At 44.9% G+C, this 23,635-nt stretch overlaps 1 protein-coding gene across 3 annotated transcripts in view; it reads left to right on the plus strand.

Annotated features, from left to right (window-relative positions):
• pdzrn3b (PDZ domain containing RING finger 3b) overlaps nucleotides 1-23,351 on the plus strand; it is a gene marked incomplete at its 5' end in the record, with an annotated part of 80,125 nt that extends 56,774 nt beyond the window's left edge. For 2 of the 3 annotated variants that reach the window (XM_083668986.1, XM_083668988.1), the window contains 7 exons: nucleotides 16,041-16,294; nucleotides 17,252-17,339; nucleotides 18,935-19,033; nucleotides 20,040-20,102; nucleotides 20,230-20,331; nucleotides 20,523-20,639; nucleotides 20,972-23,351. In XM_083668986.1, the coding sequence (XP_083525112.1) occupies nucleotides 16,041-16,294; nucleotides 17,252-17,339; nucleotides 18,935-19,033; nucleotides 20,040-20,102; nucleotides 20,230-20,331; nucleotides 20,523-20,639; nucleotides 20,972-22,492 (2,244 nt within the window). In that variant the 3' untranslated portion in view covers nucleotides 22,493-23,351. Of the gene's footprint in view, nucleotides 1-5,155; nucleotides 5,225-16,040; nucleotides 16,295-17,251; nucleotides 17,340-18,934; nucleotides 19,034-20,039; nucleotides 20,103-20,229; nucleotides 20,332-20,522; nucleotides 20,640-20,971 lie in introns of those variants that run through there. The other variant, XM_083668987.1, reaches the window with a different exon arrangement.
• Nucleotides 23,352-23,635: the final 284 nt, after the last annotated feature.

Consider the following 23,635-nt stretch of genomic DNA (forward strand, 5'->3'; position numbering starts at 1 on the left):
TCCCATTACTTTTCCTGTCACAGTGCCCCAGTCCTATGACAGAGATGGCATTATTAGCTCATCTGGCCTCCAATTAAAGTGCTGTGGTGACTGTGAAGTCCCTGGCTGGGGTCCCTGTTGGCGGAGGATCTGTGTATCTGAGTCAACAGGAGTGTGTAGCTGACAGCTGTCTGATGAATTATGCACAGGCTAGTGTTCCAGAAGTGGACACGCACACCACACACGGGTCCCAACAGCAGGGCTTAGGGGAGGGGGACTCATTAAACCACCCCTGCTCTGTGTCTATTACTCTTCTTTTACATTCCCCATCTCTCTCTCTCTCTCTCTCTCTCTCTCTCTCTCTCTCTCTCTCTCTCTCTCTCCATCTCCCATCCTCTCTTTCCCATAAGATGAATTCCATATCTCATTTATCATATCCATCCCTCTCTTATATCCCTCTCTCTCTCAGTGCCTCACCTGGTGTCTCTATTATAGAACCAGATTGTATGTGTCCTCCTTTCCTCATATCCTGTGCAGATTAAGGGGATGATGGGTAGAGCCTGAACCCCAGGGCCAAAGTCAACTCAGAGGAGACGGCACTAATCTCTCTCTGTCATGGACCACACTGCTGGAGCCTATGGGATTACCCCCTCTCACTCCTACTGGTAGACCATGCAGTGTCTACACAGATGAGAGAGGTGACACTGAATACATCAGGCAAGCTTACACCAGGAACGTCTCTACTTTGGTATTGCCTTGACGTATTCCTTCCCCTCCATCTCCTGTTGTCTGGACAGTGCATCGTCTGGAGTGTGAGAAGAACCGGACGTCATACGTTCCTCAGTGTTATCACTATCTGCCATCAGTCTCCGGTTTCCTTGCATGTTGCCACATCATCACCTCCTCAGACACAGTCTCAACAGTGTTAAGCCCCTGTTCTCTCTGATCGTAAAAAAAAATGCACTCAGGTTGGAAGACGTCCCACAACTTTTCGCCACCCCAACCAGCTGATGGAGAGACTGATAGCTTGACATTTTCCAGCGTGGCGTGCTGAAATGTTGAGGTCAGGTTCCACTAACTCTGTGTTGCAGCGAAGACCCTGGTAGATTTACTGTGATGTTGCCTTGCAGTTGGGCGGTAAAGCCGGCAGTAAAGACCTGCACCACAGGTCAGCACTGAGACTGTAAGGTCAGGTATACATTGTTAACCCTGGTACACTGACAGTAAATCCTCAATTAGTCTGACCTGAACGGATGTCAGCCATCAGCTTGTAAATACATGCCACCTAAGGAGAATCATTTTCAAACATTGTCAAACTTTGGTTACTAACCCTTTTGCAAAGTTGCACCCGTACCTGTGTAGTAAGACTGTAATTACTCCAGAAGCAACATTGTACAAACTTGTTGTTACAAAGTCCTTACGGAATACATGGTCGTGAGAGAGAAAGAGACTTACACCCAAATTGGGAGAGATTGTATGTGTGGTAGAGACAGTAAAATAGTGTGAGCTAGAGAGAGATAGTAAATGTCACAGCAGTGCCCATCTGATCCCTCTGTTGCTATAGTTAAAAACACAACTGTTAAACTGGGCCCGGTGGGACCCCAGCAAAGCGTTACAGAGCAGTTATGAATATGAATGATCCAGCAGACCGTGGAGCCAACACAGGGGACCCACACTTTTAAAGGAACCCGCCATAGTTAATTAGTGGGAGACATGGTCACCCCTGACCCCCTCCCCTGTCTTTCTAGCACCCCCAAAACCCCCTGATGTTTACTATGACAAGCCACATGACATTATTACCTTTTGGTCTGACTTGTTTCTGGGTCCTGTGTGGAGTCTGTATGTGTATGTCTCTACCACTAATGAAAGAGAGTTGCTGTGCATCTCCTTCTCTCCAGAGTCCGCAGATCAAACTACTGTTTGAAGGCTGTTTACCCCAAAACGGCAGGTTTCAGCATCACAGTGTGGGGGTGGGGGGTTGGTAGATGTACTGTTGTCAGGGTAACAAGAAATTAAATCAGCAACAAGGAATTAAATTGATGACTGCAGTGACAGTGCTGTGACATGTGGCTGTTGTTTCTGTTTTCATAATTCCTCAGTTGATTTACATGATTGTCATCCGCAAACACCACTTGTCCCTTTGTCCCTTCTAGGGTTGGGCGGTATAAATTTGTTCACATCTTTATACCGTCCTCAAATTTTATGTATACTTACCTATAGGCTGTCATTTGTCTATAAAATATTGATTTAGTTACCGTTATGAGACTATGCTCTAGGAGTCCTAATTCCGCTAGCTTCTTTTTGAGCTCTCTTTCGGGGCCAGCTGTGAGAGAAGGCGGTGGTAATGGCATGGCAGACTCTAACCTAGCTGGAAGAGGTCACGTGCAACAACTCAAAAGTTACACTCCTCAAGGTGAAATATTGTAGTTCTCCACGCTGGCAGCGGCTGTTACACATTGTGAATTGACAAACAGCACTTTTTATGACGGTATTGAAAAGCACACCATGGGCATTTTCAAATCCCGCGGGATACCATATTACCGTTATACCGCCCAACCCTAGTCCCTTCCATAGTTTGCCTGACTTTATGGTTGATTCATATTGTGAATAGGCTAGCTCTTTGGCTCTAGTAGGTATTCATACTAGTTTTGTGTAGTTCTGTGTGGTCATTGTAATGGAGTAATCTCAGTGTGAAAGATACAGTAGATGAGTAGAGAGAGTCTTCTCTCTAAATCTCCACTCATCCCAGCCCCAGGCAGACCATGTTGTGGCTAATACTAGCACTGTTTTTCACACATAGCATTGATTGTAATTACTGTTCCTGCAAAGAGAGCTATCCCTATCCACCTTGCATATTGCAGGTTTTTCTTATTATCAGACCTCAACTCTGTGATATTATCATATAATCTCTGTTGTTAGGGCGTGAGGAGTGTTTTTGAATCCAAAGGCGTGAGAAAAGAGATGATTATCCCTCGCCTGTCTCCCAACGGTTGAAGGGCTGTAGATAATGAAACAGGCAGGATCATATAGATGGAGAACAGGAGGGGCTTACAGTGAAGGAGGATCCCATTGGAGCCGTGCCATGGTGGAGCTGAGAGGCAGTGGTGAGGAAGCTGCGCTCACTGTCAGATAGGGATCAGGGGAAACATCTGGCCAGAGGAAACACACTGCTCCGTGCTCATGTACCAGTATCAACACCAGCCAGGCCCCCCTGGGATACGACCCATCCCACCGTGTAATCTATCCAGGTATGGGATCTTATAGCACTGGAACTGTGTCTAACCAAGCATTCTCTATGAATGAGACCGGAGCGGAGCTGATATGAGCTTGGGACCCTGTGGACCAGTGTCTGAAATAATATTTCCTTTAGTGATAACCTTAGTCAAGCATGGTCAAAATGCACATCCTTTAGTAGGGTGCAGGGCCCCACCATGTACCTTTATTAAACAATTTATTAAACGTTTCGATCATGTACCTTTATTAAACAATTTATGAAACGTTTCGATCTGACATGGATCTTCATCAGGTCATGTTGTGATAACCTTCACATCAGAAAGGCAGAGGAATGATGATGGCCTTGCAGGAGCATGATAGGCAAATAATGTGTGAGAATATGACAGAACATGTGAAAGTAGCTGTTTCTCCGTGACGTTGCGGTACACTGTCATGTCATCCACAGTATCATGTCACGTTACGTCACATGCTTCAATGTGTTATAAGCCTTCGCAAGTGGGTTCTGGCACCAGCTTAGCCGTGCCCTTTTCCCAGCACCCTCAACGCAAGCATGGACGCCTGTTGACTGCCAAGTGACATCAGGCTGTGCTGGGCGATGTGTCACTAATTGCGTGAGCGGAGAGGGGGGAGGAGGTGGTACAGTAGCGCTGCTCAGACAGGAGCAGTCTGTTTTTGGGGGAGACCGGCCGCCCCTTTGCCGTAATAAGTAGGGCCACCCGGCGCCCCACTCGCTGGCGCTAATTGGTATTAAGGTTTGGTTGGCTGCGTGGCACCAGAGTGGACGGCAGGGCTGACGCCAGGTCTGCGACATCGGAGCCGTCCCCTTTGTCAGCTCGGGCGCTGGAAAGGGCAGCCTCTGACCAGGCAGTAGACCCAGCGAGGACGTAGAGAATGGCATGTCACTTAGCATCAGACGCTCCATTGGCTGAAGCCTCCCTCTACGTTGGATGAGGCAAGCGTAAACATTTAGCCTGTTTATTTGTTTGTCTGGCTGTTAGCCTAGCCATTAGGAGACATACAAACGTAATGGTCCGCGTTGCTTTTGCTGAGAATGCATATGACGAAGGTCATGGCAATAAAGCTTTTGATTCAACTCGGGACAATTCTCTCTATGCCTCCTTTGTATTATACCAACCTCCCCTTTTATGGAAGGAAGCCACAGAGCATTTCTTTGGACCTTTACATTATAACAAAAAGACAAAAAGATGTCTTATCCGACATCGGAGATGCTTTTATGTGGCTCTGTGCAAACGGGATTGGGTTTATTGTCCCATCACTGAATGATTCATATGAAATGTCTGGAGCTGTTAAGACTGACAGGCTTGCCGGGCCCCTTGAGAGAAGTCATGTTTGTTTGCAGTGACAACAAAAAGCCTCCATGTCACTCACTTTGTCCCTGCATAATAGACGTAATGATTGTTAATTAATGAAACTTCATCTGGCATAGTCTGCAGTTATTTGCCCCCCCCCTCCCTTTTTAACTCACCCCATCCTTGTTAGGCAGGCCCCTCATGAATATTCAATGAGCGGGTGCTTAATAGTCATGAGGGGGAGTATATAGGCTGAGCAGTTGCGCTGGCCTCGGCAGGCTGAGCACAGAGCAGAAGCGACTCAAGAGCGTGAGGGAGTGTGTGAGTGAGGGAGTTAGTGAGAGAAAGACGGACTGAGAGCAGAACAGGCACGCTCCCACAGACACACACACACACACACACACACACACACACACCCGCACAGACACACACCACACACACCCAGGACTACGCAGCTTTCATGTAAATCCTGTCAGCTAAAGCCATTGCTTTGACCAGTGTGAGAGTGGGAGACAGAGCAGACCTAGCTCCATGTGAGCCTGTCCAGAGAGAGAGAGAACCAGCAGATATCCTCCTCTCTCTTCCTGCCTGCCTGGCCGGAGGGGAAGACTGGATGTTGAGATCTCTCCACCATGGGATGCAGCCTTTGTACCCTGCAGAAGCCTGAGGAGCAATACAAACTACTCTATGAAGTCTGCCAGGTACTGTATCTAAACCACTTCTGCCTTCTCCGCAAGCGCTGCCTGTCTGTCAGGGATGCTAAATCACAAAGTAAACTTGCTGAAAGTGCTGAAGCTCTGTATGAGGGATAGGTCAATAGTTCAGGCAATATAAAAATATATATTTGTTACCTACTGTGTAGTGTAAAGCACGAATACCTTACATATTTTATGGATGTAAAGATTCAAAACATTGTGCATATATTTTTCATAAGTACTGGTTTATTTTTGGTCTCTGGTCACATTTTCAGTTTCAAGTGGTTGTAGTGTTTCTCCTCTGTTTGCAGACATTGTAGTTGAGTGTTTTCTTAGCGGCTTCCCTGCTGCTAGTGTCCGTCTCTAGCTGGAACATATTGATTGGCAGGGTAGGAGTTGAGTTGAGTTGTTGCTGGCTGGCTCGCCTCTGGACCAGCAGCAGTGTGAACTCTGGGTGCATGGGTCAGAGAGGGCTGGAGAGCTTTAGTTAAAGGAGGGGTGATGGAGAGGTGACAGGTCTTTGAATGTGTCTCTTAGTGTGTGCTGATCACAACCCACCTCCTCATTGTCAACTGAATGCTGACACAGGCCTTCCTGCCTTTAACCCCTGTTTGACTTTTGCTTAAGTTTATGTTTAACATCCCAGCACTTATTCTGCACATTATCTCACGAAGAAAATGGAAAGGGCATGTTATAGATAGTCTGTTAATGGAAAAGAGGTATGTTATAGATAGTCTGTTAATGGAAGAGAGGTATGTTATCATTCTAGAGCTCTTTTTAGCCCTTTAAATTCCTATACAAAGTTTATTTAGATTATCAATAAATAATGAAATGTTATTGCTCCTAAAATGTATTTATTGCACCCTTAGTTATGTGTTTAATATTTAATATGGCACCCTTGATTTGTATGTAGTTTTTTTATGTAGAGTTTTTGTCTAAAAATCAGTTTCATTATTAGGGCCAATGTTGCAAGAGGTTGGATGGAAATTTTTACAGACCTGGATTTGTGCTTTGGCCACCAGAAACAAAAATAACAGGAAAATGCAAAGTGAGGAACCATATGGCTCTTAAAAGTCATCTGCCACCTTGCAGTCCATGCAGCATATTCCATTTGTCCTCAGATGAACTTATTATGAACAAGCTCTCTCTTCTACAGTATGCTATAGTCATCTAGTTATCCCTGTAGGGATGAGAAAATATATTGCATCGCCTGTAGACTGGACTACATTTTAATGACTTAGGGGAGAGAATGGAGATGTCCAATGTTGAGCACGATGTACATATTAGTTTGTGTTGTGGCCAGCAGGGGGTGCTTTATATCAAACTCATTTAGCCATTCTGTATGCTCTTCAGACTCTTCTCGCTGTCACGCACAGTAGCTATGTAAGCCTCCCCAGTTATAGTTTATTCATCTTAAAGCATTTATGCACCAGCTCTGGGTGGGTTAATGAGAATAACACTGAGCGTTGACAGCAGACAAAGCTTAGCTCAAAGTGCATGGCTCTGACAGACTTTGTTATAGTTTGGTGAAAAGGATCCCAGTCCCAGTTTTCTAGCTCTAGTTTTTCCCTCACTTTTCATCTATGATGGAGTGTTGTCCCTTTATCACAAAATTGCATCCCCATTTACTGAACAAGGTGGTCTGTGGCTGGTGTCTGGTATAAATGAACCTAATAAGCAGGCTCTGTGTGTATCTCCATCATTATTCCCCAAAAAGCTGTACCCCCATATGCTGCGTGGACCCATTAGTGCGAGATGACAGAGGATCCTCAGTATTGTGTCTGTAAATAGACCTGCTTTGATCATGCTTGGTCTGCTTGAAAATGACTAAAAGGTTTAGTCCTGTCTCTGGTCTCTGGTGAGAGGGAATGTTTTTGTGATGCGAAATGGATTCTGAGTTTAGTAAATTAAATAGCAGAAAAAGACCAGAAAGCAGCCCCGCAACCCCCTCTTCTTCTCTATTTCATTTTCTCCACATCACCACATCCCTCCCCTCACACCCCACCACCCAAAAATGACAGCAAGAGGATGGTTATGGAGGAGGGCAGTGAGAGCCTTTGTTCTGCTTATTCTTCAGCCATAGTGAGTTTGTCATTCTGCCTGTCAATTATGGTTGATTGGCAGGCTGTTAGCTGGTGGAGTCCTACTGCTTGTCTTATGGTACCCTCTGCGTTGCCAATTATCCCAACTACAGCAGCCACCTGACCAGGCTGAGGCACAGCAGACAAAGCCAGTCCACCTTCTTCAACATCTAACCTTATTCATCACTCAGCCAGCCTCGGACAAGCCATTCAGCTACCTAACCTGATCACACAGATAATGCTCACATGTGATTCACAATGATACAGTACATCTATTTGTATTGATGCATCTTGAATGATAAAAACAAGAACGATGTTGTTCTCCTTGGTTTTGTTCCTGAGGGCACTCTGTTGGATCAAAGATTAAGCATTATCTTAATGTGACATTGCCAAAACAAACATTAGCAATGTAATTAACCTTGCACAATAAAACAGTTCTCCTTCTTTGGGCAACTGAAGCTGGGCGCCACTCCAGTTTGGGTTACTCTATTTTTAGCCAATGGTGAGAGAGCTGTGCTCGATAAGAGTGAGAACCTGCCGTTACATGGACTCTATTTGAGAGGATAATTAAGTATTTGTGACGTGGGGCTTTTTGCAACTATGGCTGTAAAACGATAGCTCATGCGTAAACTTGAGGTTTTATTTTGGTCTCACTGTCGTGAGAGTTTACCTTTGGCCAGTGGAGAGGTCACATCCAAGTCCTGGCTTGTACCACCAAAGGATGTCCCCAGTACCGTGGTTCTAATGAATAGGACAAACAACACCTCTCCAGTCTGAAAGACATCTATCTTCACAACCCCCCAGTCACTATCATACCCACACATGAATCAGACCTCTGTGCCCTCTATGTGCATGGAAGCAGGCTGCATCTGTCCGTATCTACATGTGCCAAAGTTCGCACAGGCGTGTGCCAGTGGCTGCCTTATGTGAGAGTTCAAAAGGGTGTGTGTTTGCCTGTCTGAGTGTAATGAATCCTCTGCTGCTGGTGCTGTGGTAGTAGACAGCGATAACGGAGGTCTATGTCAGCAAGTCCATAGATGGGATACACTGGGGATCACGCAGCAGTCCTGCTTCATCCACTGGTAATATACACAGATCCTCTTGATTGGAGCGCCTGGCATTGTGCCTGCTGCTCTACCCTCTCATTCAATGATCCAGTATACTGCTGCTCTCTCACTCATTGTGTACACACACCTTGGAAAGTATGAAAAGCATTGCTCCCCACCCAGTTGCCACAGAAAGAGATGCTCTTTCATCATATAGTTATCATTACTAAGAATTGTTATACTGTATTTGGGTTTAACAATCTGAATCAGCAGTCGAATCTGAATCAGCAGTCGTTTTTGCCTATTGGCCATTCTTTGCCCCTGTCTCTTATGAAATCCAGCCGAATCAGCCAAATGCTTACAAAAAGGCTTAACATAATGTTTTGGGGATTTATTAAGGCCATCTGCTTCACTGAAATCCTTGAGTATATTCCAAAATAGCAAACTTCCGTAAGGGCATTGATTCACAATAAAGAAACCCTTTATAAGCCACTCTTTGGAACAGTGTATTAGTAAGAAGTCAAAGGCAGCTTGGACACAGTAGATGGCAGTTTTCTCCCTCAGTGAAGATCATTAGAGCCTTGAACAGGCTGGTGGTTGGACTACGGTCCCCCTCATGTAAACTTGACCCTTCAAACTGCAGTGAACCCCACGCTCCCTCTTCAAAGATGAAAAGGTAAGCGTCACGCAGAGATGCAAGCTCGGCTGCTTTTGTCAGACCAATGGAGGTAGGGAGCTCTAAACTCTGTCTGACAGTTAGAAGGCTGCTAATCTCTCCAGAAGTGCCCTGTAATGGCTGTGGCGCCTGTCTGTGTCTCGCGTAAGACCCAGAGCTTAATTAGAGCTTCAACACAAGCCGGCCATTGAAGTTCTGATCCAGGCTGGACTCCATGGCATTGTCCCTGTTGCTTGAATTTGCTGTCTTTTAAGTGCTCATTACAGAGTTCTGTCCTGGTTTATTCAGATACATACTGTAGGTATTCACATTTTGTTCCATCTTTGGCTAGATTTATCTCTTTAAAATATTCCGATATTTATCGGATAAATCTAATTAGTCCTGTACCAAAGACATTGAAGTATGACGTCTTTCTGGTCAAACAGAAGAATTGAGATGAATATATTTGTACAGCATGGCCCTGACCCCTACTGACAGCTCTCCTGTCATTAAAGCAGCCATGACAGGAGGACCTCCAGAAACAAGAGCCATCCGCCTCGTAATGAGGCTTGACAGAGGCAGGGTAGAGAAACAAAGCAGCTTGCGCGAGGGGAGGCCGGAGGAGGTTGGTGCTGTGTGTTCAATAACAGGCAGGTTCAACCTGGTGCGCATCCACATCTGTTAAACACTGGAGCAGGTGGCTAGCATCCACAGGGGAGCGCTCACAGGAGCTTGGTCTGCTCTGTCAAATTGCTCAGACGGAGGGAGCACAGTCAGGGCACAGACACATCAACATAGGTGCACAGACACAACAAACACACACTCTCAAATGAGCAATGCTATACACTAAACACACTCAGAGAAAATGACAAGACATCCAACACATAATTTATAAACATAAAGGCATTATGTAAACTTAACACATGAAAAACAAAACAGAAACCATTTTTGGCAGAGATAACAGATCCTTTAAATCAAAAAGAGGTTGAAAGGCTTAGGCAGAACCTCTGTATTTTGCACATGTATCTTGTCGGTCATGTTTATGTTCACTGAGAGGTTATTAAGGCATTACTCTCCATTCACCCTTGAATGACATGAGATGGTCTCTTGGCCCGCTCAAACCATCAGACAGGAATACTAGGTTATACAAGGTTATACCAATTAAATTATTACATTTGCCACAAGCCCTAGCCTTTTACTGAAATAGAACAACATCATGATTTGGACCCATATGAGGGTCACAGATGTGACTTTGAGTGAGGACGGGCAGTCACAGGTGGGACTGATCCATTTATAAGGACATATTTCCGGAGATGGGACTCTACCATGTGTGTGATCCTGTATGTGGACAGAAGCACCAAGAGAGATTTGGTGTACATTCTTTTGAGGATGGATTATATTTACCATAGATAACATAGAAGCCCACCTTTTTCAGTTATGGGATAGATAGTTGTATTGTCTACTTCAAGGTGATAGCCCAGTTTGGCTCATTTCATAGTTTTCATTATATTCAAATGGGTTTACATGTACATTTGGTTGTATTAATGTCTCAAAAAGTAACCAGTTTCCTGTTTAAGGCAACTGTATGTCTGGATGGAATACAGTATATTCACTTTTGTAAATTGATTTTTCTTTATTTGGGCTGTATGCCCAAAGGCAGAGTTCAGACTAATCCATTGGATAGTGATAGGACATGATTAAGAGTAATTTGTGTACACATGTGAATAAACCAATGCGAATAAACCAATGTGTCCCCTATGTCTGTACCCCATCATGAATAGCACATTTCCACAGAGGGATGTAAGCACATATTAAAGAGTACCAATAGCTGTAGCAGGGGCCATTATAATGAAGATGATAGAGAATCATTATTCCTCATTATCTTGTTGTCAAAAAGGAGCCCAGAGCAGCTATTCACCAAGAGACTCTCCCTGCATTCAGAGCCCAGCATTAAGTGTTGATATGGTGCCCTGGGTGTGTTTTACTGTGACCTATGCGTGCCACCTGGGACACAGAGCTATGATCACCCTGTGGAGCTGAGGCTGCCCAGGGTCGTTCCTGTATCCCTGCAAGTTGGCTTTGTGCTTTTTGTCAGTCATTTCTAAATACACAAAGTCCATTTTGATTGGGCCTGTTTGTCGTTGTGTGCATAATTGTGGGGGGCTTTCTAAAATTATTGAAAGTGTATTGATACAGCAGATGTTTCTCTGGGCCTAAAGTGTGTGTACCATCTCTTGGTCGTCCAGACTGACTGATGGTTGGGCTAACAGAGTTGAAGTAAAATATGATCTGCTGTCATGTCAGTCCTCACAGGGGGGCGTATGTGGAGAAATGATCCTGTGTCTGGAGCTGTGGATGCTAGTTGGACAGGGATTGGGTGACTCGGAGCAGTGGAGTGAGATAACAGCCCTAATGAAGGGTGACAGAGCCCAGGGTTTCAGCCCCACTGCTGGTGATTACTACCCCACTGGGCCCACCCTCTCCTATCCTACCTTCCCCCCCCTCCCCCCATTGTCTCCATCTCCTGCCCTCACTGTTGAGCAGCGGACTGAGAGGCAGCAGAGCTTGATGACTGCGGTATTGCCCCATAAACATAGTGTCTGCGCTCTGAAGGCAGTGTGCATGTGGATCAAACAGGTTCTGTCTCTCTTCTAGATCTGACATCCTGGCCAGTGTGAGACTGGGCTAGTTATTTTGGTCCTCTAACAAAATAAAGTAACATCTTGGTAAAACTGTTAAATTGGTATTTGAAATTGACTTGTTAATGTGGGAAACCAGAAAAGGCCTTCTCCTTGATTAGCACCTTGTTGAGCTCATTAGGACCGAGGAAGGCAGCAGAATGCCTAAAGGAAGTGATGGTGAGTGGTATTTTATTGATCTACTGTGGATAACAGAATGTCCCGTGCTTAAATCAGATTAGGAAAAAGTAAACAGTAGTGTCTTTTTCAGCCTGCCATGCTTATTAGTGGCATTAGTTTCTTGCTATTTGTTCTGTAATCCTCAGACAGCCAGCATGCTGCAGTAAATAAAGACTGCTGTGTTTTTCCCCACAGCCAGTCAAAAGAATAACACACACACACACACACACACACACACACACAGATAGGCTATTACCAAGCTTCCAGAGTCGTACTGCTTTTTGTGAGAACTGTTAAATGTGAAATAAAAGAAGGATTAACTGTGGTTTTGAACTTAATTGACCCACATTCAGAATGCTCCCACTGCCACTCAAGCACTATAGGCCGCATGAAAACTAAGCCTTCAAGACTCCATTCCCGCTATCACGTCAGCCCTTCTCTGTTCGTAAAACGCGAACTTTGAAGAATTTGCTTAAGAAGTGTATCGGACCAGAAAAATAGACTTTTGGAGGAGAATGAAGCTACCGACACACACAGCCCTCTGAATGGGTGTCCATAGACTGAGTTGGGTTTTCCGGCCCACAACTGAAAGGCAACTTTTCCACAGTTTCCACTCCATTCACTTCACTGCATTTTCCAAAGGCAAAGAAACATTCACTCTTTAATGATATGTGCTTTTCTTTAGGATGGGATTGTCAGACAACTACATGTGATGCAGACAATTACATGTGATGTTGTAAGACTTTGCCCAAATTCTAGATTCTGTAAAAAAATATATTTTTTAAATAAAAAAATAAAAATAAAAAAATAAAAATATATATATATATATATACATATATATATATATATATATATATACATATATATATATATATATATATACAGATATATATATATATATATATACAGATATATATTCCACTTATTTTTTCAGTCCACCTTAAGAAGCCCCCAGCTGCAGCATTGGTGAAAATGAAAGTAACTGATCTCGTAACCCGAAAGATAAGCCTCTTGGGCAGCAGGTCAGCAATCAGAGAGAGGCTGACACACACACACACACACCTACACACCTGCTGCCTTCACACCGAGGTCTCAATCTGGCCTGATTTGCAGGGGTGAGAACGAGTGTTGGAGTGTGTGGCAAGGCTATCCACTGCTGTTCCTAATTATCCCCAGGACATAGACACAGACATTTCCATCAAAGGCTCACTGATATGGCCAAATTATATGACCAGTGCTAAGATACAAAATTAGATCTGTAGTTTGAATCAAACCATCTTCCACCTCACCAAACAGTTATAAAGACATAGCATTTCATTTATTTTGCTTTAAGAGAGGGGAAAAAAATCTCTGATCCAGCGATCTGATGTCTTAATTAAAGAAAACGGGCTCTGAATAACAAAGGCATGGCTGAATAAATTCCCCAGTAGCTCAACCGTCACAAATACACCAAGCATATGATCCAGTCCTCATTATTATTCCTTTAAGACGGGGCTCACTGCCCTCCTGTCATTAAATAGGATTTACTAGGCCCTTCACTGAGGGTGTATGAAAGGTTTGCAAAGTCATTTCTACATGTCAATCATCCCTGCTTTGTGTCAACAGAACACCACATTCTATGTTTTGACATGTAATTATTATGCAAATCTCTGCTGCTGATTACCATTAAGAAGTATGATTTACACTATAATGCTGTTCATTGCTGTTTTAGAGTATTGTTAATTGAATGTTCAGCTATTCCATTTCAATAACTGCAAACACTTTGTATCTGTGAAGGTAATGTTAAAGGGGACATGGTTGGTAAGGACAGTGTTAGCAAGTGGGGCATATTTTGTTGGGGAGTGCTGCGTAGCTTTCTCAGTGCACTACGCTGGGCTGTGCCGTGTCAGAGGTGAGTGCGGTGAATGGGGGCCGTGGGACCCCCTTCCTGCCTGGGAGGGGACGCCCCCAATGAGGGTGCTGAGGCGGAATGCTCCAGGCTCTCCAGGAGGGGCCAGGCTTTGTCTCTGGATCGGTGCCTTCAAGGAGCACTGGGATTCCTGGGCAACCAGGCCTGTCTGAGAGCATGCATGGAGAGAGAGAGACACACACACACTTCTATTCCTCTCAGCTGATCTGAACCGTCACAGCTAACTCTGAGAAACGGAAAGAGTGTGAAAGAGAAAGAGAGAACAGAACTTTTTCTTGACTCTTTGGGTTTTGCACAGACGCTTTCAAAGCCTCATTTTCAACACTTGTCCTCATGTTACTTTTTAAGGTTCCCTTTCAATTTCCTAACAATTGTGCACAACCCTCTCATTCCATTTGCTCAATGTCCAATTATTCAATGCAAATTGTAAATGGTGGAAGCTATTACTTTTTTTGCCAAGTTTTGATGTTGGAAAAGTGGAAGTTGAACCCATTTGAGATGATCCAATTATCCTGCAGGCTCGGATTAGCATTAATCCTCTCTGGTTATTAGTGGGCACATAACCTCTTCAAAGTTGGAGTGCACAATGTTCCCCCTCCCTCCCTCCCTCCCTCCCTCGACACACACACACACATTGCTCACTGCTCTGTGTTGAGAATGGAACACATGTTTTGGCTAAATTGGCAAATTCTCACAAAAAACTTAGGGTAAGGTATAAATACAATCCAAACAGACTGGAACCCGAATTGAGGACACAAAGATTGCCCCAATTTACTCTTGGGAACATGGTCTACAGTGCTGTTACTCTATTGTATGGTATCCCTGTTAAGCCTGGGAACTGCTGTGAATTAAAATGAGGCAAATATGGCCAGAGGAAACAGTATCATCCAATTATATGCTTATCAGAAAATTAATCCTCACACGTGTCTGTGTATGTGTATGCACACTGCATGTGTGAGAGAGACAGAGAGTTAGGGAGGGTGCAAGAGATTCTTAACATGCCTAGAGAACTACAAAGGTATAAATCTGGAGATCTAGCCATATTGCATCACTTCAGTCCTATAGTAGATTGTAGTGTGTTTTATCATTCCTCCTGGAGCTCTCATGGCCTTTGTGTGTGTGTCTCTCTGTCTGTGTGTGTCTGTAACTGTGTGTGTGTGTGTGTGTGTGTGTGTGTGTGTGTGTGTGTGTGTGTGTGTGTGTGTGTGTGTGTGTGTGTGTGTGGTGTGGGTGTGGCAGGAGGAGGAGGGAGCGTGGTGAGCCTCTGAAATGAGAAGAGCCCCGGGCTCAGATCCTATCAAAGCTCTCACACGTCCAAGAATCACAAACCAACAAATTCCAAATGTTGTGCTGATTGAGAGCGGAACTGGTGGAGGCTCTGTGAAAACTGTGATAAGCCGAGAGGCAGTGTATTGACCCGGAGTGCAGCACGTTGGTAGCAGGAGTTATTATTTTGACTACTGCAGTATTCACATTTTATGATCGTGAATACAGAGCGTATTTAACTGTAAATCTCCCATAAGATCCAGGGACACATTATATTCATAATAGGGGTTGAGAGGGCATGTGCTCATCCCTCATCACTACAGAGAGAGGATTGGCTTTAGTGGCTCATCCAAAGTTAATTAGCTTCTTCTCTGTGACACACTGCAGCCCTCTGCTCAAATTAATCTTCCCAGGTTAACATACTGTGCACCCACACAATATCTGAGGGGAGGTCAGATTTTTCACTGCTGAGAAATTACTTAGCTAAATGAGGGTTCCCTGGTGCAGCTCTGTCTAACGACCTTGATTAATTAAAGAGGGGCTCATTCTAATTAAGGTCCTATTCTGCTTAGTCGGGCTGTGACCCTGTAAAACAGGCTAAAGCAGTAATAAATCTGATCGACGGGAATATTACCCCGTGTTTGTGTGGAAATCCACAGACACACTTATCAAATGGATATTTTATTATATGATGATATCAGGGGTTTATGTTATGAGGAAGGCTTTCTCTGAGATGCATCCCGTCTCACTAAACCCACAGCTTGTTAAAAAGAGTTATGTTTTCCCATTGTAGAGTGTTGGTATTTTGTTGATTAGAGATGAAGGCAACGAAAAGAACACTAGAAAGAGCGTTATTAAAGTCAGTCTCATCCCTCATAATGTCACTCTCCATTTCTAGTGAGTAACCTCTTTCTCATGAATAAACCAACCTTATACTACTGTGGATACCAGGCTCCACTCATCAGTGACCATAACCAATGTCTCTTTGTGTGTCTTTGTCTGTGCAGGTCAATGGGAAGGACCTGTCCAAGGCCACCCATGACCAGGCTGTGGAGGCCTTCCGCATGGCCAAGGAGCCGATCATGGTCCAGGTGCTGCGCCGCACCCCGCGTCCTAAACCCGTCAGCCCTGCCTCCGACACCCAGGTGGTGGACATCAGCACCCAGACGGATATCACCTTCCAGCACATCATGGCCCTCACCAAGTTGCCCGCCTCTGCCCCCACCGTGGCTGTGCTGGAGCAGTACCTGCTGCCTGAGGAGTGAGTAACACCTTTATGTTTGCTTGGTTAGAAAGGTTAGAGAGACAATTGCCTGAAAGAAAGGTTCTTGTCTTCTCTCCTCTCTCACACAGACTCTCATTTAAATGGACTTGGATTGGTGAAAGCAATTTTATCAGTGAAATCAAGCAAAGGAAGACATTTATTTGTATTTTGACAGAGCTCCTCATCCACCATTAAAAGGGTTAGGGTTAGGGTTAGGTGTATCATTCTCACACAAAGGAAACTTGTGTAACTTTGCCAGTTCATTAGCTTAGCACATTTCGTGTACTTTCACTCGATTGGTATTCATGCCATGGCGCTGAGGTTTGTGTAAATGTTACACTTGTCACTTAGGGAGATGGAAGTCCTGGGGCACATGGTCAAATGAAGATGGTCTTGTTAATTTGTGTTTGCATATTGAATCATGTACTGTCGTCTACTGTTTCTCTATGTGTGGCCGTGAGCTTAAGAGAGTCTGGCTTGTTTAACACATTATTGGCGGGGAGCGGTTGCCCTTTAATAGTCAATCAGGATTAATGTAATTGATTTCAGAGTAAAATGAAAAACATGGCATGCTCATTTCTGATTAACCCCGGGCCATGGACGCATCTTAACTTGATTTAAGATTGAACTTTTACAAAGGAACGTGATTACTTCTTTTCCCGTTGTCATGTAATTTTCAATTTTGTATTGAAATTAAACCAAAATATGCACATGCCTGCATCTTTGAATTCAGCACAAAATCTCTTGGTTATGTTTTACTCTAGGGACATATTAGGGAATATTTTCCCTTCACTTCGCCAAGTGAATACTAACATACTGTCATTGTGTTCCTGTCTAAAGATGGATTGAGACAAGGCCTTGTAAACCATGGGAACAGTCAGTGGGTTATTAGTTTCTTGAGGTTGCTTTACTTCCAATATAACTATCTTTGTTGTTGCTGCATTGCTTTCATAGGCACTCCCCTGAGCACGAGTACTTCGACCCCAATGATTTCCTGGAGGGCATACAGCATGAGATGGAGCGGGAGGAGCTGGAATATGAGGTAAAAGTCATACCCCCTCTTTCCCTCTCTCTCCCCTTCTCAATGAAGATATACATTCAGACAGCTGACGCAGTATCTTTCCGGCTGGCCCATCACTGGGCCTGACTTAGCCTTCATGGCTCCAGCCCAATGGCCCTGTTAGTCACCACAGGGCCCATTCTCCCAATATATCAGAGTTATTGATGAACTGAGCCCACTCTACCCTCGTAAAGACACTCCAACGTAAGACAGACAAGAATCGAGTAGCTTGTTTTCCCCGTACCCGGAGCAGATGCCAGACGGTGACATCATTACTTATTTGTGACAACGCCTAATACGTCTTATTGCGGGGGCGCTCATAAGGCTGAGTCTGGAGATCATGCACAGAGAGATAATTAGATGGCGCAGATAATGGGATCCAGAGTGATGGATCGGATGATGCATGCTAACAATGCCTAGATGGGGCCATGATGAGGATGTAGCCGGGAGATAGAGACTCCAAGGTCTCTGGGTGCTCTTCATCTGACCCCTGCCAACCTCCCAACCCTCCACCCCTCTCCAGTGCATTAATAACGTATAACCACCATTGAGGCTAAGAGCGGAGAGGTGAAGTTCAGGCTGGGCAAGGGCAGATGCACAGCAGACAGACTGCCTCTGACCCCCCTGTCCTAGACCCAGGGGCTGGTAAAGAGCCCTCCATCTCAGAGACGCAGATCAATTGTTTGTGTTGGACATTGACAAAGGATCCAGTGGCCTCCCTCTATGGATTTTTGTTCTGTTTTGGGGGCTTAAAGCTTGCCACCCATCCCACAGATGTTTTACCTTCCTGTTTACCACAATAGAACGACATTCTCTGAGTCGTAAATGCACTCGAATGTTGGTAACATATTGGCATAATGATCTTATGTAACCTTTAAACAGCTTATGATGTGGTTCTACAACAAATCCATGAATAACACTGGATATAAATTCAGATGAAAGGTCAGGGCCTTGTTAAGAAGGCCATTGTGAGTGAAAGTGAAAGCCATTGCCGTCAATTACAGATTACATTGTCTTGTGTGCAAATGAGATCACACAGTATGTACAGTACAGTACAGTACAGTACAGTCACTTCCTGAATGTTTTTCATATCCCTTAGAGCATATCCAACCTTGTCTGAACCCTCAGGGTATTATGTTGTAGATCAGATTAGGGGGGATTTCAGCAGTCAGCTGCTGGTGGTGTAAAACAGTTGAGGGGGGGCTAATGGGGGGGTAACCCTCTCCCCACCCCTGGCACCCCAGGCACAAGACGACTCGTATCTGTGTCTGTATCTCAGAGATTACAGGTGTTGACAAGTGACAAACGGGACTCAGCTCAGCTGCGAGCCTGTGCATCATCTTTCATCCTGTCACTGTTCCCTATAGGAGATGCGGGGGCCCTGCCTGCCCCCAATTGAAGGAGTCATTACAGTGATTGATCATTGTTTTTCTACGATCCCATACTGAACTCAGTGTGCGCCTAAGACTGTGTGCGCCTAAGAAACCAAACAGCAACCACCAAGTAACATTCTGATTTGAAACCGAAATACAAATATATGAAGTGCAACTCTGAGATTGTGTTTTTTGCCTTTGCAGGAGGTGGATTTGTACAGAACCAACATCCAGGACAAGCTCGGGTTGACTGTCTGTTACAGGACTGATGATGAGGACGAGACTGGGATCTACGTCAGTGAGGTAAGCAGCACACCTGCATGGGCTGGTAGGCCAGTAGGTAATCAGTTGGCTTTAGTACCATGTGGCGGCTGCTGCAGCTGCTGGAAAATACAGTCTGTTTAACTCAACAACTCTTTGGTCAGTGCTGAAGCTTAATATTAATATTATATTATTATGTTATTATTATATTTATTTTCTGAATTTAAAGACTGTCTATATGATTCATTCATACTTTGCATGTCTGGGCAAATTATTCATCCAAAGGGAGAGAAAAATATGCGCTAACATTTCAAAAATATATGAGTAGGTGGCTCGGCAAACTTTGTATCACTGGGCGGCTCGTGAGAGCTCCTCAAACCTTCCCGCACCAGTGGCAGTTTGTCTGTTATTAAACAGTTTTTCTCTCTTCTTTTTCTCTTACCACGAAAACACAAATGAGCAAATGTAATAACACAAAATGTGTCATTTAACTGATAAGCATAACCGGTTAAAGTATTAGTCAGCAGTTAACCGATTAATCATTAACATCCCTAGTGATTATAAATTAAGAGGTTAAGAGAGAAGCCCTGTCTCTCTTTGGCATATTGTTGTCATTGTCAAGGGGTAAAGGGAATAATGGATGCCCCTGTATAGAGATTCATTTATCATCTTGTGGTCACCATGGTTACAGACAGCATGCGTCTGAATTAAGAATATTAAAAGCAGATTCAAATTGCATTTCTGTCTTATGATACATGATAACGTTTTTTTGTAGGCTCCACCTGAATTGCACGTGATGACCCTCCTTATCCCCCCATGTTATTATTTACAATCAGGTTAAAATCCCTGCCTCCATTTGAAGCAATCGTCTCTATTCATCAGTAGAATCTCTGTGTTGCTGGGGAAATTCACCGGATGCACCACTTTTCATCAGCACTGTTCGATGAGTGTGCTATCAGACTATCCATTTCAATGGAGTCTGACTTAGTGAGACTAATGCTACATAACCACGTAATGTAAAATGCACTGCCTTTCTCCATTTCTTTAGATTGATCCGAACAGCATTGCTGCAAGGGATGGCAGAATCAGAGAGGGAGATAGAATCATCCAGGTAAGTTCCCTTATTTAGCACTACAGTACAACTCTCAAGAACACTCTCAATACTTGATGAACTTCATGACAATGTACATCACCATTTCCAAGCACAGCTCCTATATTGTCCCTTCTCCTCCCTCCAGATCAATGGCATTGAGATCCAGAATCGGGAGGATGCTGTGGCACTGTTGACCAGTGAGGAGAATCAGAATGTGTGTCTACTGGTGGCCAGGCCAGAGATTCAGGTAAGACATCGCAAGTCGTGTTATGATTACTTACTGGTTGAACAGTCACGGCAGAAATATTGTAGGTCTATTCGGACACCTTCAACCAACTCCCACTCACCCATCAAAGTCTCAATACTACCAGACATGAGTTTCACTGTAGCCTTAATTGTCTGAGGCTAATGACCTCATCCCTCTTCTGTGTGTCCCAGCTGGATGAGGGCTGGATGGACGATGACAGGAACGACTTTCTGGATGACCTCCACATGGACATGCTGGAGCAGCAGCACCACCAGGCCATGCAGTTCACCGCCAGCATGCTCCAGCAGGTACGCTAGCTACATTCATCATAGAGTCATTACTCTAACTACACACATAGGAACGAATACATACACATATACACACACACACAGACACACACTGACAGCAGGAGCCAGCATGCAACCACAATTAATCACACATATGTTCACCTGCATGTTACTGAAGTTAAGCCAAGTCCAAACAGGGGTAACATATGCTCAGATAGCATAGTGTTCTAGATACCAGACTGAAGTAAGGTAATGATGTTGTTACCAGAGTAATTAGTTAGTACACAGATATTGGGGAAAGTGTGAATTTTGATTGATTTAAGTATTTGTTCTAATATCGCCTTGTGTTACAGAAGAAGCATGAGGAGGACGGGGGAACGACGGACACCGCCACCTTGTTATCCAATCACCATGAGAAGGACAGCGGGGTGGGCCGCACCGACGAGAGCACGCGCAACGACGAGAGCTCGGAGCAGGAGAACCTTGGCGACGACCAGACCACAGCCTCCAACACGCTGGGCAGCCGCAGGAAGCTGACCTACAGCCAGGACACCCTGGGCAGTGCCGACCTGCCCTTCAGCTCCGAGTCCTTCATCTCTGCAGACTATGCCGATGCTGACTTCCTGGGCATCCCTGCTGACGAGTGTGAGCGCTTCCGCGAGCTCCTGGAGCTGAAGTGCCAGGTGAGGAGCGCCGGGGGGCCACAGGGCCTGTACTGCCAGGGAGCCGGCGGGCCAGAGCAGGAGGGGGTGGATAAGGAGCTGGAGCTGCTTAACGAAGAGCTGCGCAGCATCGAGCTGGAGTGCCTCAACATCGTCCGTGCTCACAAGATGCAGCAGCTGAGGGAGCAGTACCGCGAGTCCTGGATGCTGCACAACAGCGGCTTCCGCAACTACAACACCAGCATTGACGCACGCCGCCACGAACTCTCCGACATCACTGAGCTGCCCGAGAAGTCAGACAAGGACAGCTCCAGCGCCTACAACACCGGCGAGAGCTGCCGCAGTACCCCCCTCACCCTGGAGCTCTCTCCAGACAACTCCCTCCGCCGGGGGGGTGAGAACCAGGGCGAGGCTGGGGCCTCAGGCAGCATCGGGCCCAATAGCAGGATCCTCAAGCCCTTACTTTCTCCTGTCCAGGAGGCCAGTGGCCCCAGCAGAGGCAGGCCCTCCTCTTCCTCCAAGGAGTCAGAGAGCAGCCTTCAGGCAGAGGGGAAGGAGAGGAAGCCAGGAGAGCCCAGCAAGGCTGGGAAGAGCTCCCTCCCCCACTCCCCCTACAAACATGCACACATCCCCGCCCATGCGCAGCACTACCAGAGCTACATGCAGCTGATCCAGCAGAAGTCAGCCGTGGAGTACGCCCAGAGCCAGATGAGCCTGGTAAGCTTGTGTCGCGACCCCGCGACCCCCGGCGACCTGGAGCCCAAGATGGAGTGGAAGGTGAAGATCCGCAGCGACGGCACACGGTACATCACCAAGAGGCCCGTGAGAGACAAGCTGCTGAAGGAACGCGCCCTGCGCATCCGCGAGGAGCGCAGCGGCATGACCACGGACGACGACGCCATCAGCGAGCTAAAGATGGGGAAGTACTGGAGCAAGGAGGAGAGGAAGCAGCATGCGGTGCGTGCCAAGGAGCAGAGGCAGCGCCGCGAGTTCATGAAGCAGAGCCGTATGGACAGCCTGAAGGAGCAGGCCAGCCTGGAGGACAAGAAGGAGCCCAACATCATCGAACTGAGCCACAAAAAGATGAACAAAAAGAGGAACAAGAAAATCTTTGACAATTGGATGACCATCCAGGAACTGCTGACCCACGGCTCTAAGTCACCAGATGGCACGCGAACATACAACTCCCTCCTGTCTGTGACCACGGTGTAGGGCAGGCAGGCATATATAGGGCCTGGGCTGTAATGTACTGTAAATAAAACGCTACCAATTGGGGTAGAGATTCCTGCCTCGTTCAATGTGGCAACATTTTGTAAATATGAAAAAACATGAAAAGCCTTTTCTGAAGGAACTTTTGACCCCCTGTGGTTGAAAGATGCTCCACAGAGTGTTCCATTGATGGACCATTGAGGATGATTTGAAAATGTTTCCAAATGCTTTCAATAACCTTTTTATCTTTGTGCTTGCTATTTGAATAATATTGAATAAAACTGTCTCACAATATTTGGGTAGGTTTTGAAAGTGTGTAAAGACCGTGTGCTATAAGTAAACAGCATTTACATATTTTTTTCTTTTTTTTCTTTTTAATAAGTATCTTTTTCAGTATTTTACTGTTATGCATACCTTCATTGCTTATTGGAAGAAATACACAAATATTTAGCTTCAAGGTCAACGCATAACCCTTTTTGAGGGGACTTTTGTAAATTTGACGAAACATAATGTTGTTGTTTTTTTTAAACAAAACTTAACTTAAACAAACTTTTTAGTTTTAAAATGTCAAAGGGTGCTGTTTTTCGGAAAGTTATAACCAGCAATGTACCGTCTGTTACATAGACCACCATCATAAAGTGATATCATTGTGTATGTATGGATAGAGGAGGACAGTCCTCAGACATTTGTTGAAATTTAAATCTTTCTGTGTTATTGTTGAAGCACAGTAGTCGCCTTGCCTTTGTAGGACTCCATGTATCAAGCAAAATAACACAGCTTAACAAATCCTTAGTTAGATACACAATTTGATGTCTTGTAAAATGAGAGAAATAATAAATTATTGTTTTATATTTGATGAGCTTTCAAACACTGGTGTGGAATTTTTCATTTTTTCATTGAAAAAGGATTGTCACTATTCATGCAGGCAGAGTCCATCCAAATGTTATACTGCATTTTGTCAGAAGCTTTGGCAAAGCTGACTTTTCTCGTTAAAAATAGCAATAAACATCTTTCAACTTTCTATGTGATAATGCGTACACTTGGAGTCAATATAAAATAAATCAATGAAACTAAATATACGTCAACGAAATATACTAAAAATTCTGGAACTTGAACAAAATTAAAATTGGATGTGAGCTTTATGAT

The sequence above is a fragment of the Argentina silus genome (assembly GCF_951799395.1).
Source record: "Argentina silus genome assembly, chromosome: 4".
In the NCBI taxonomy this organism is placed as follows: domain Eukaryota; kingdom Metazoa; phylum Chordata; class Actinopteri; order Argentiniformes; family Argentinidae; genus Argentina; species Argentina silus.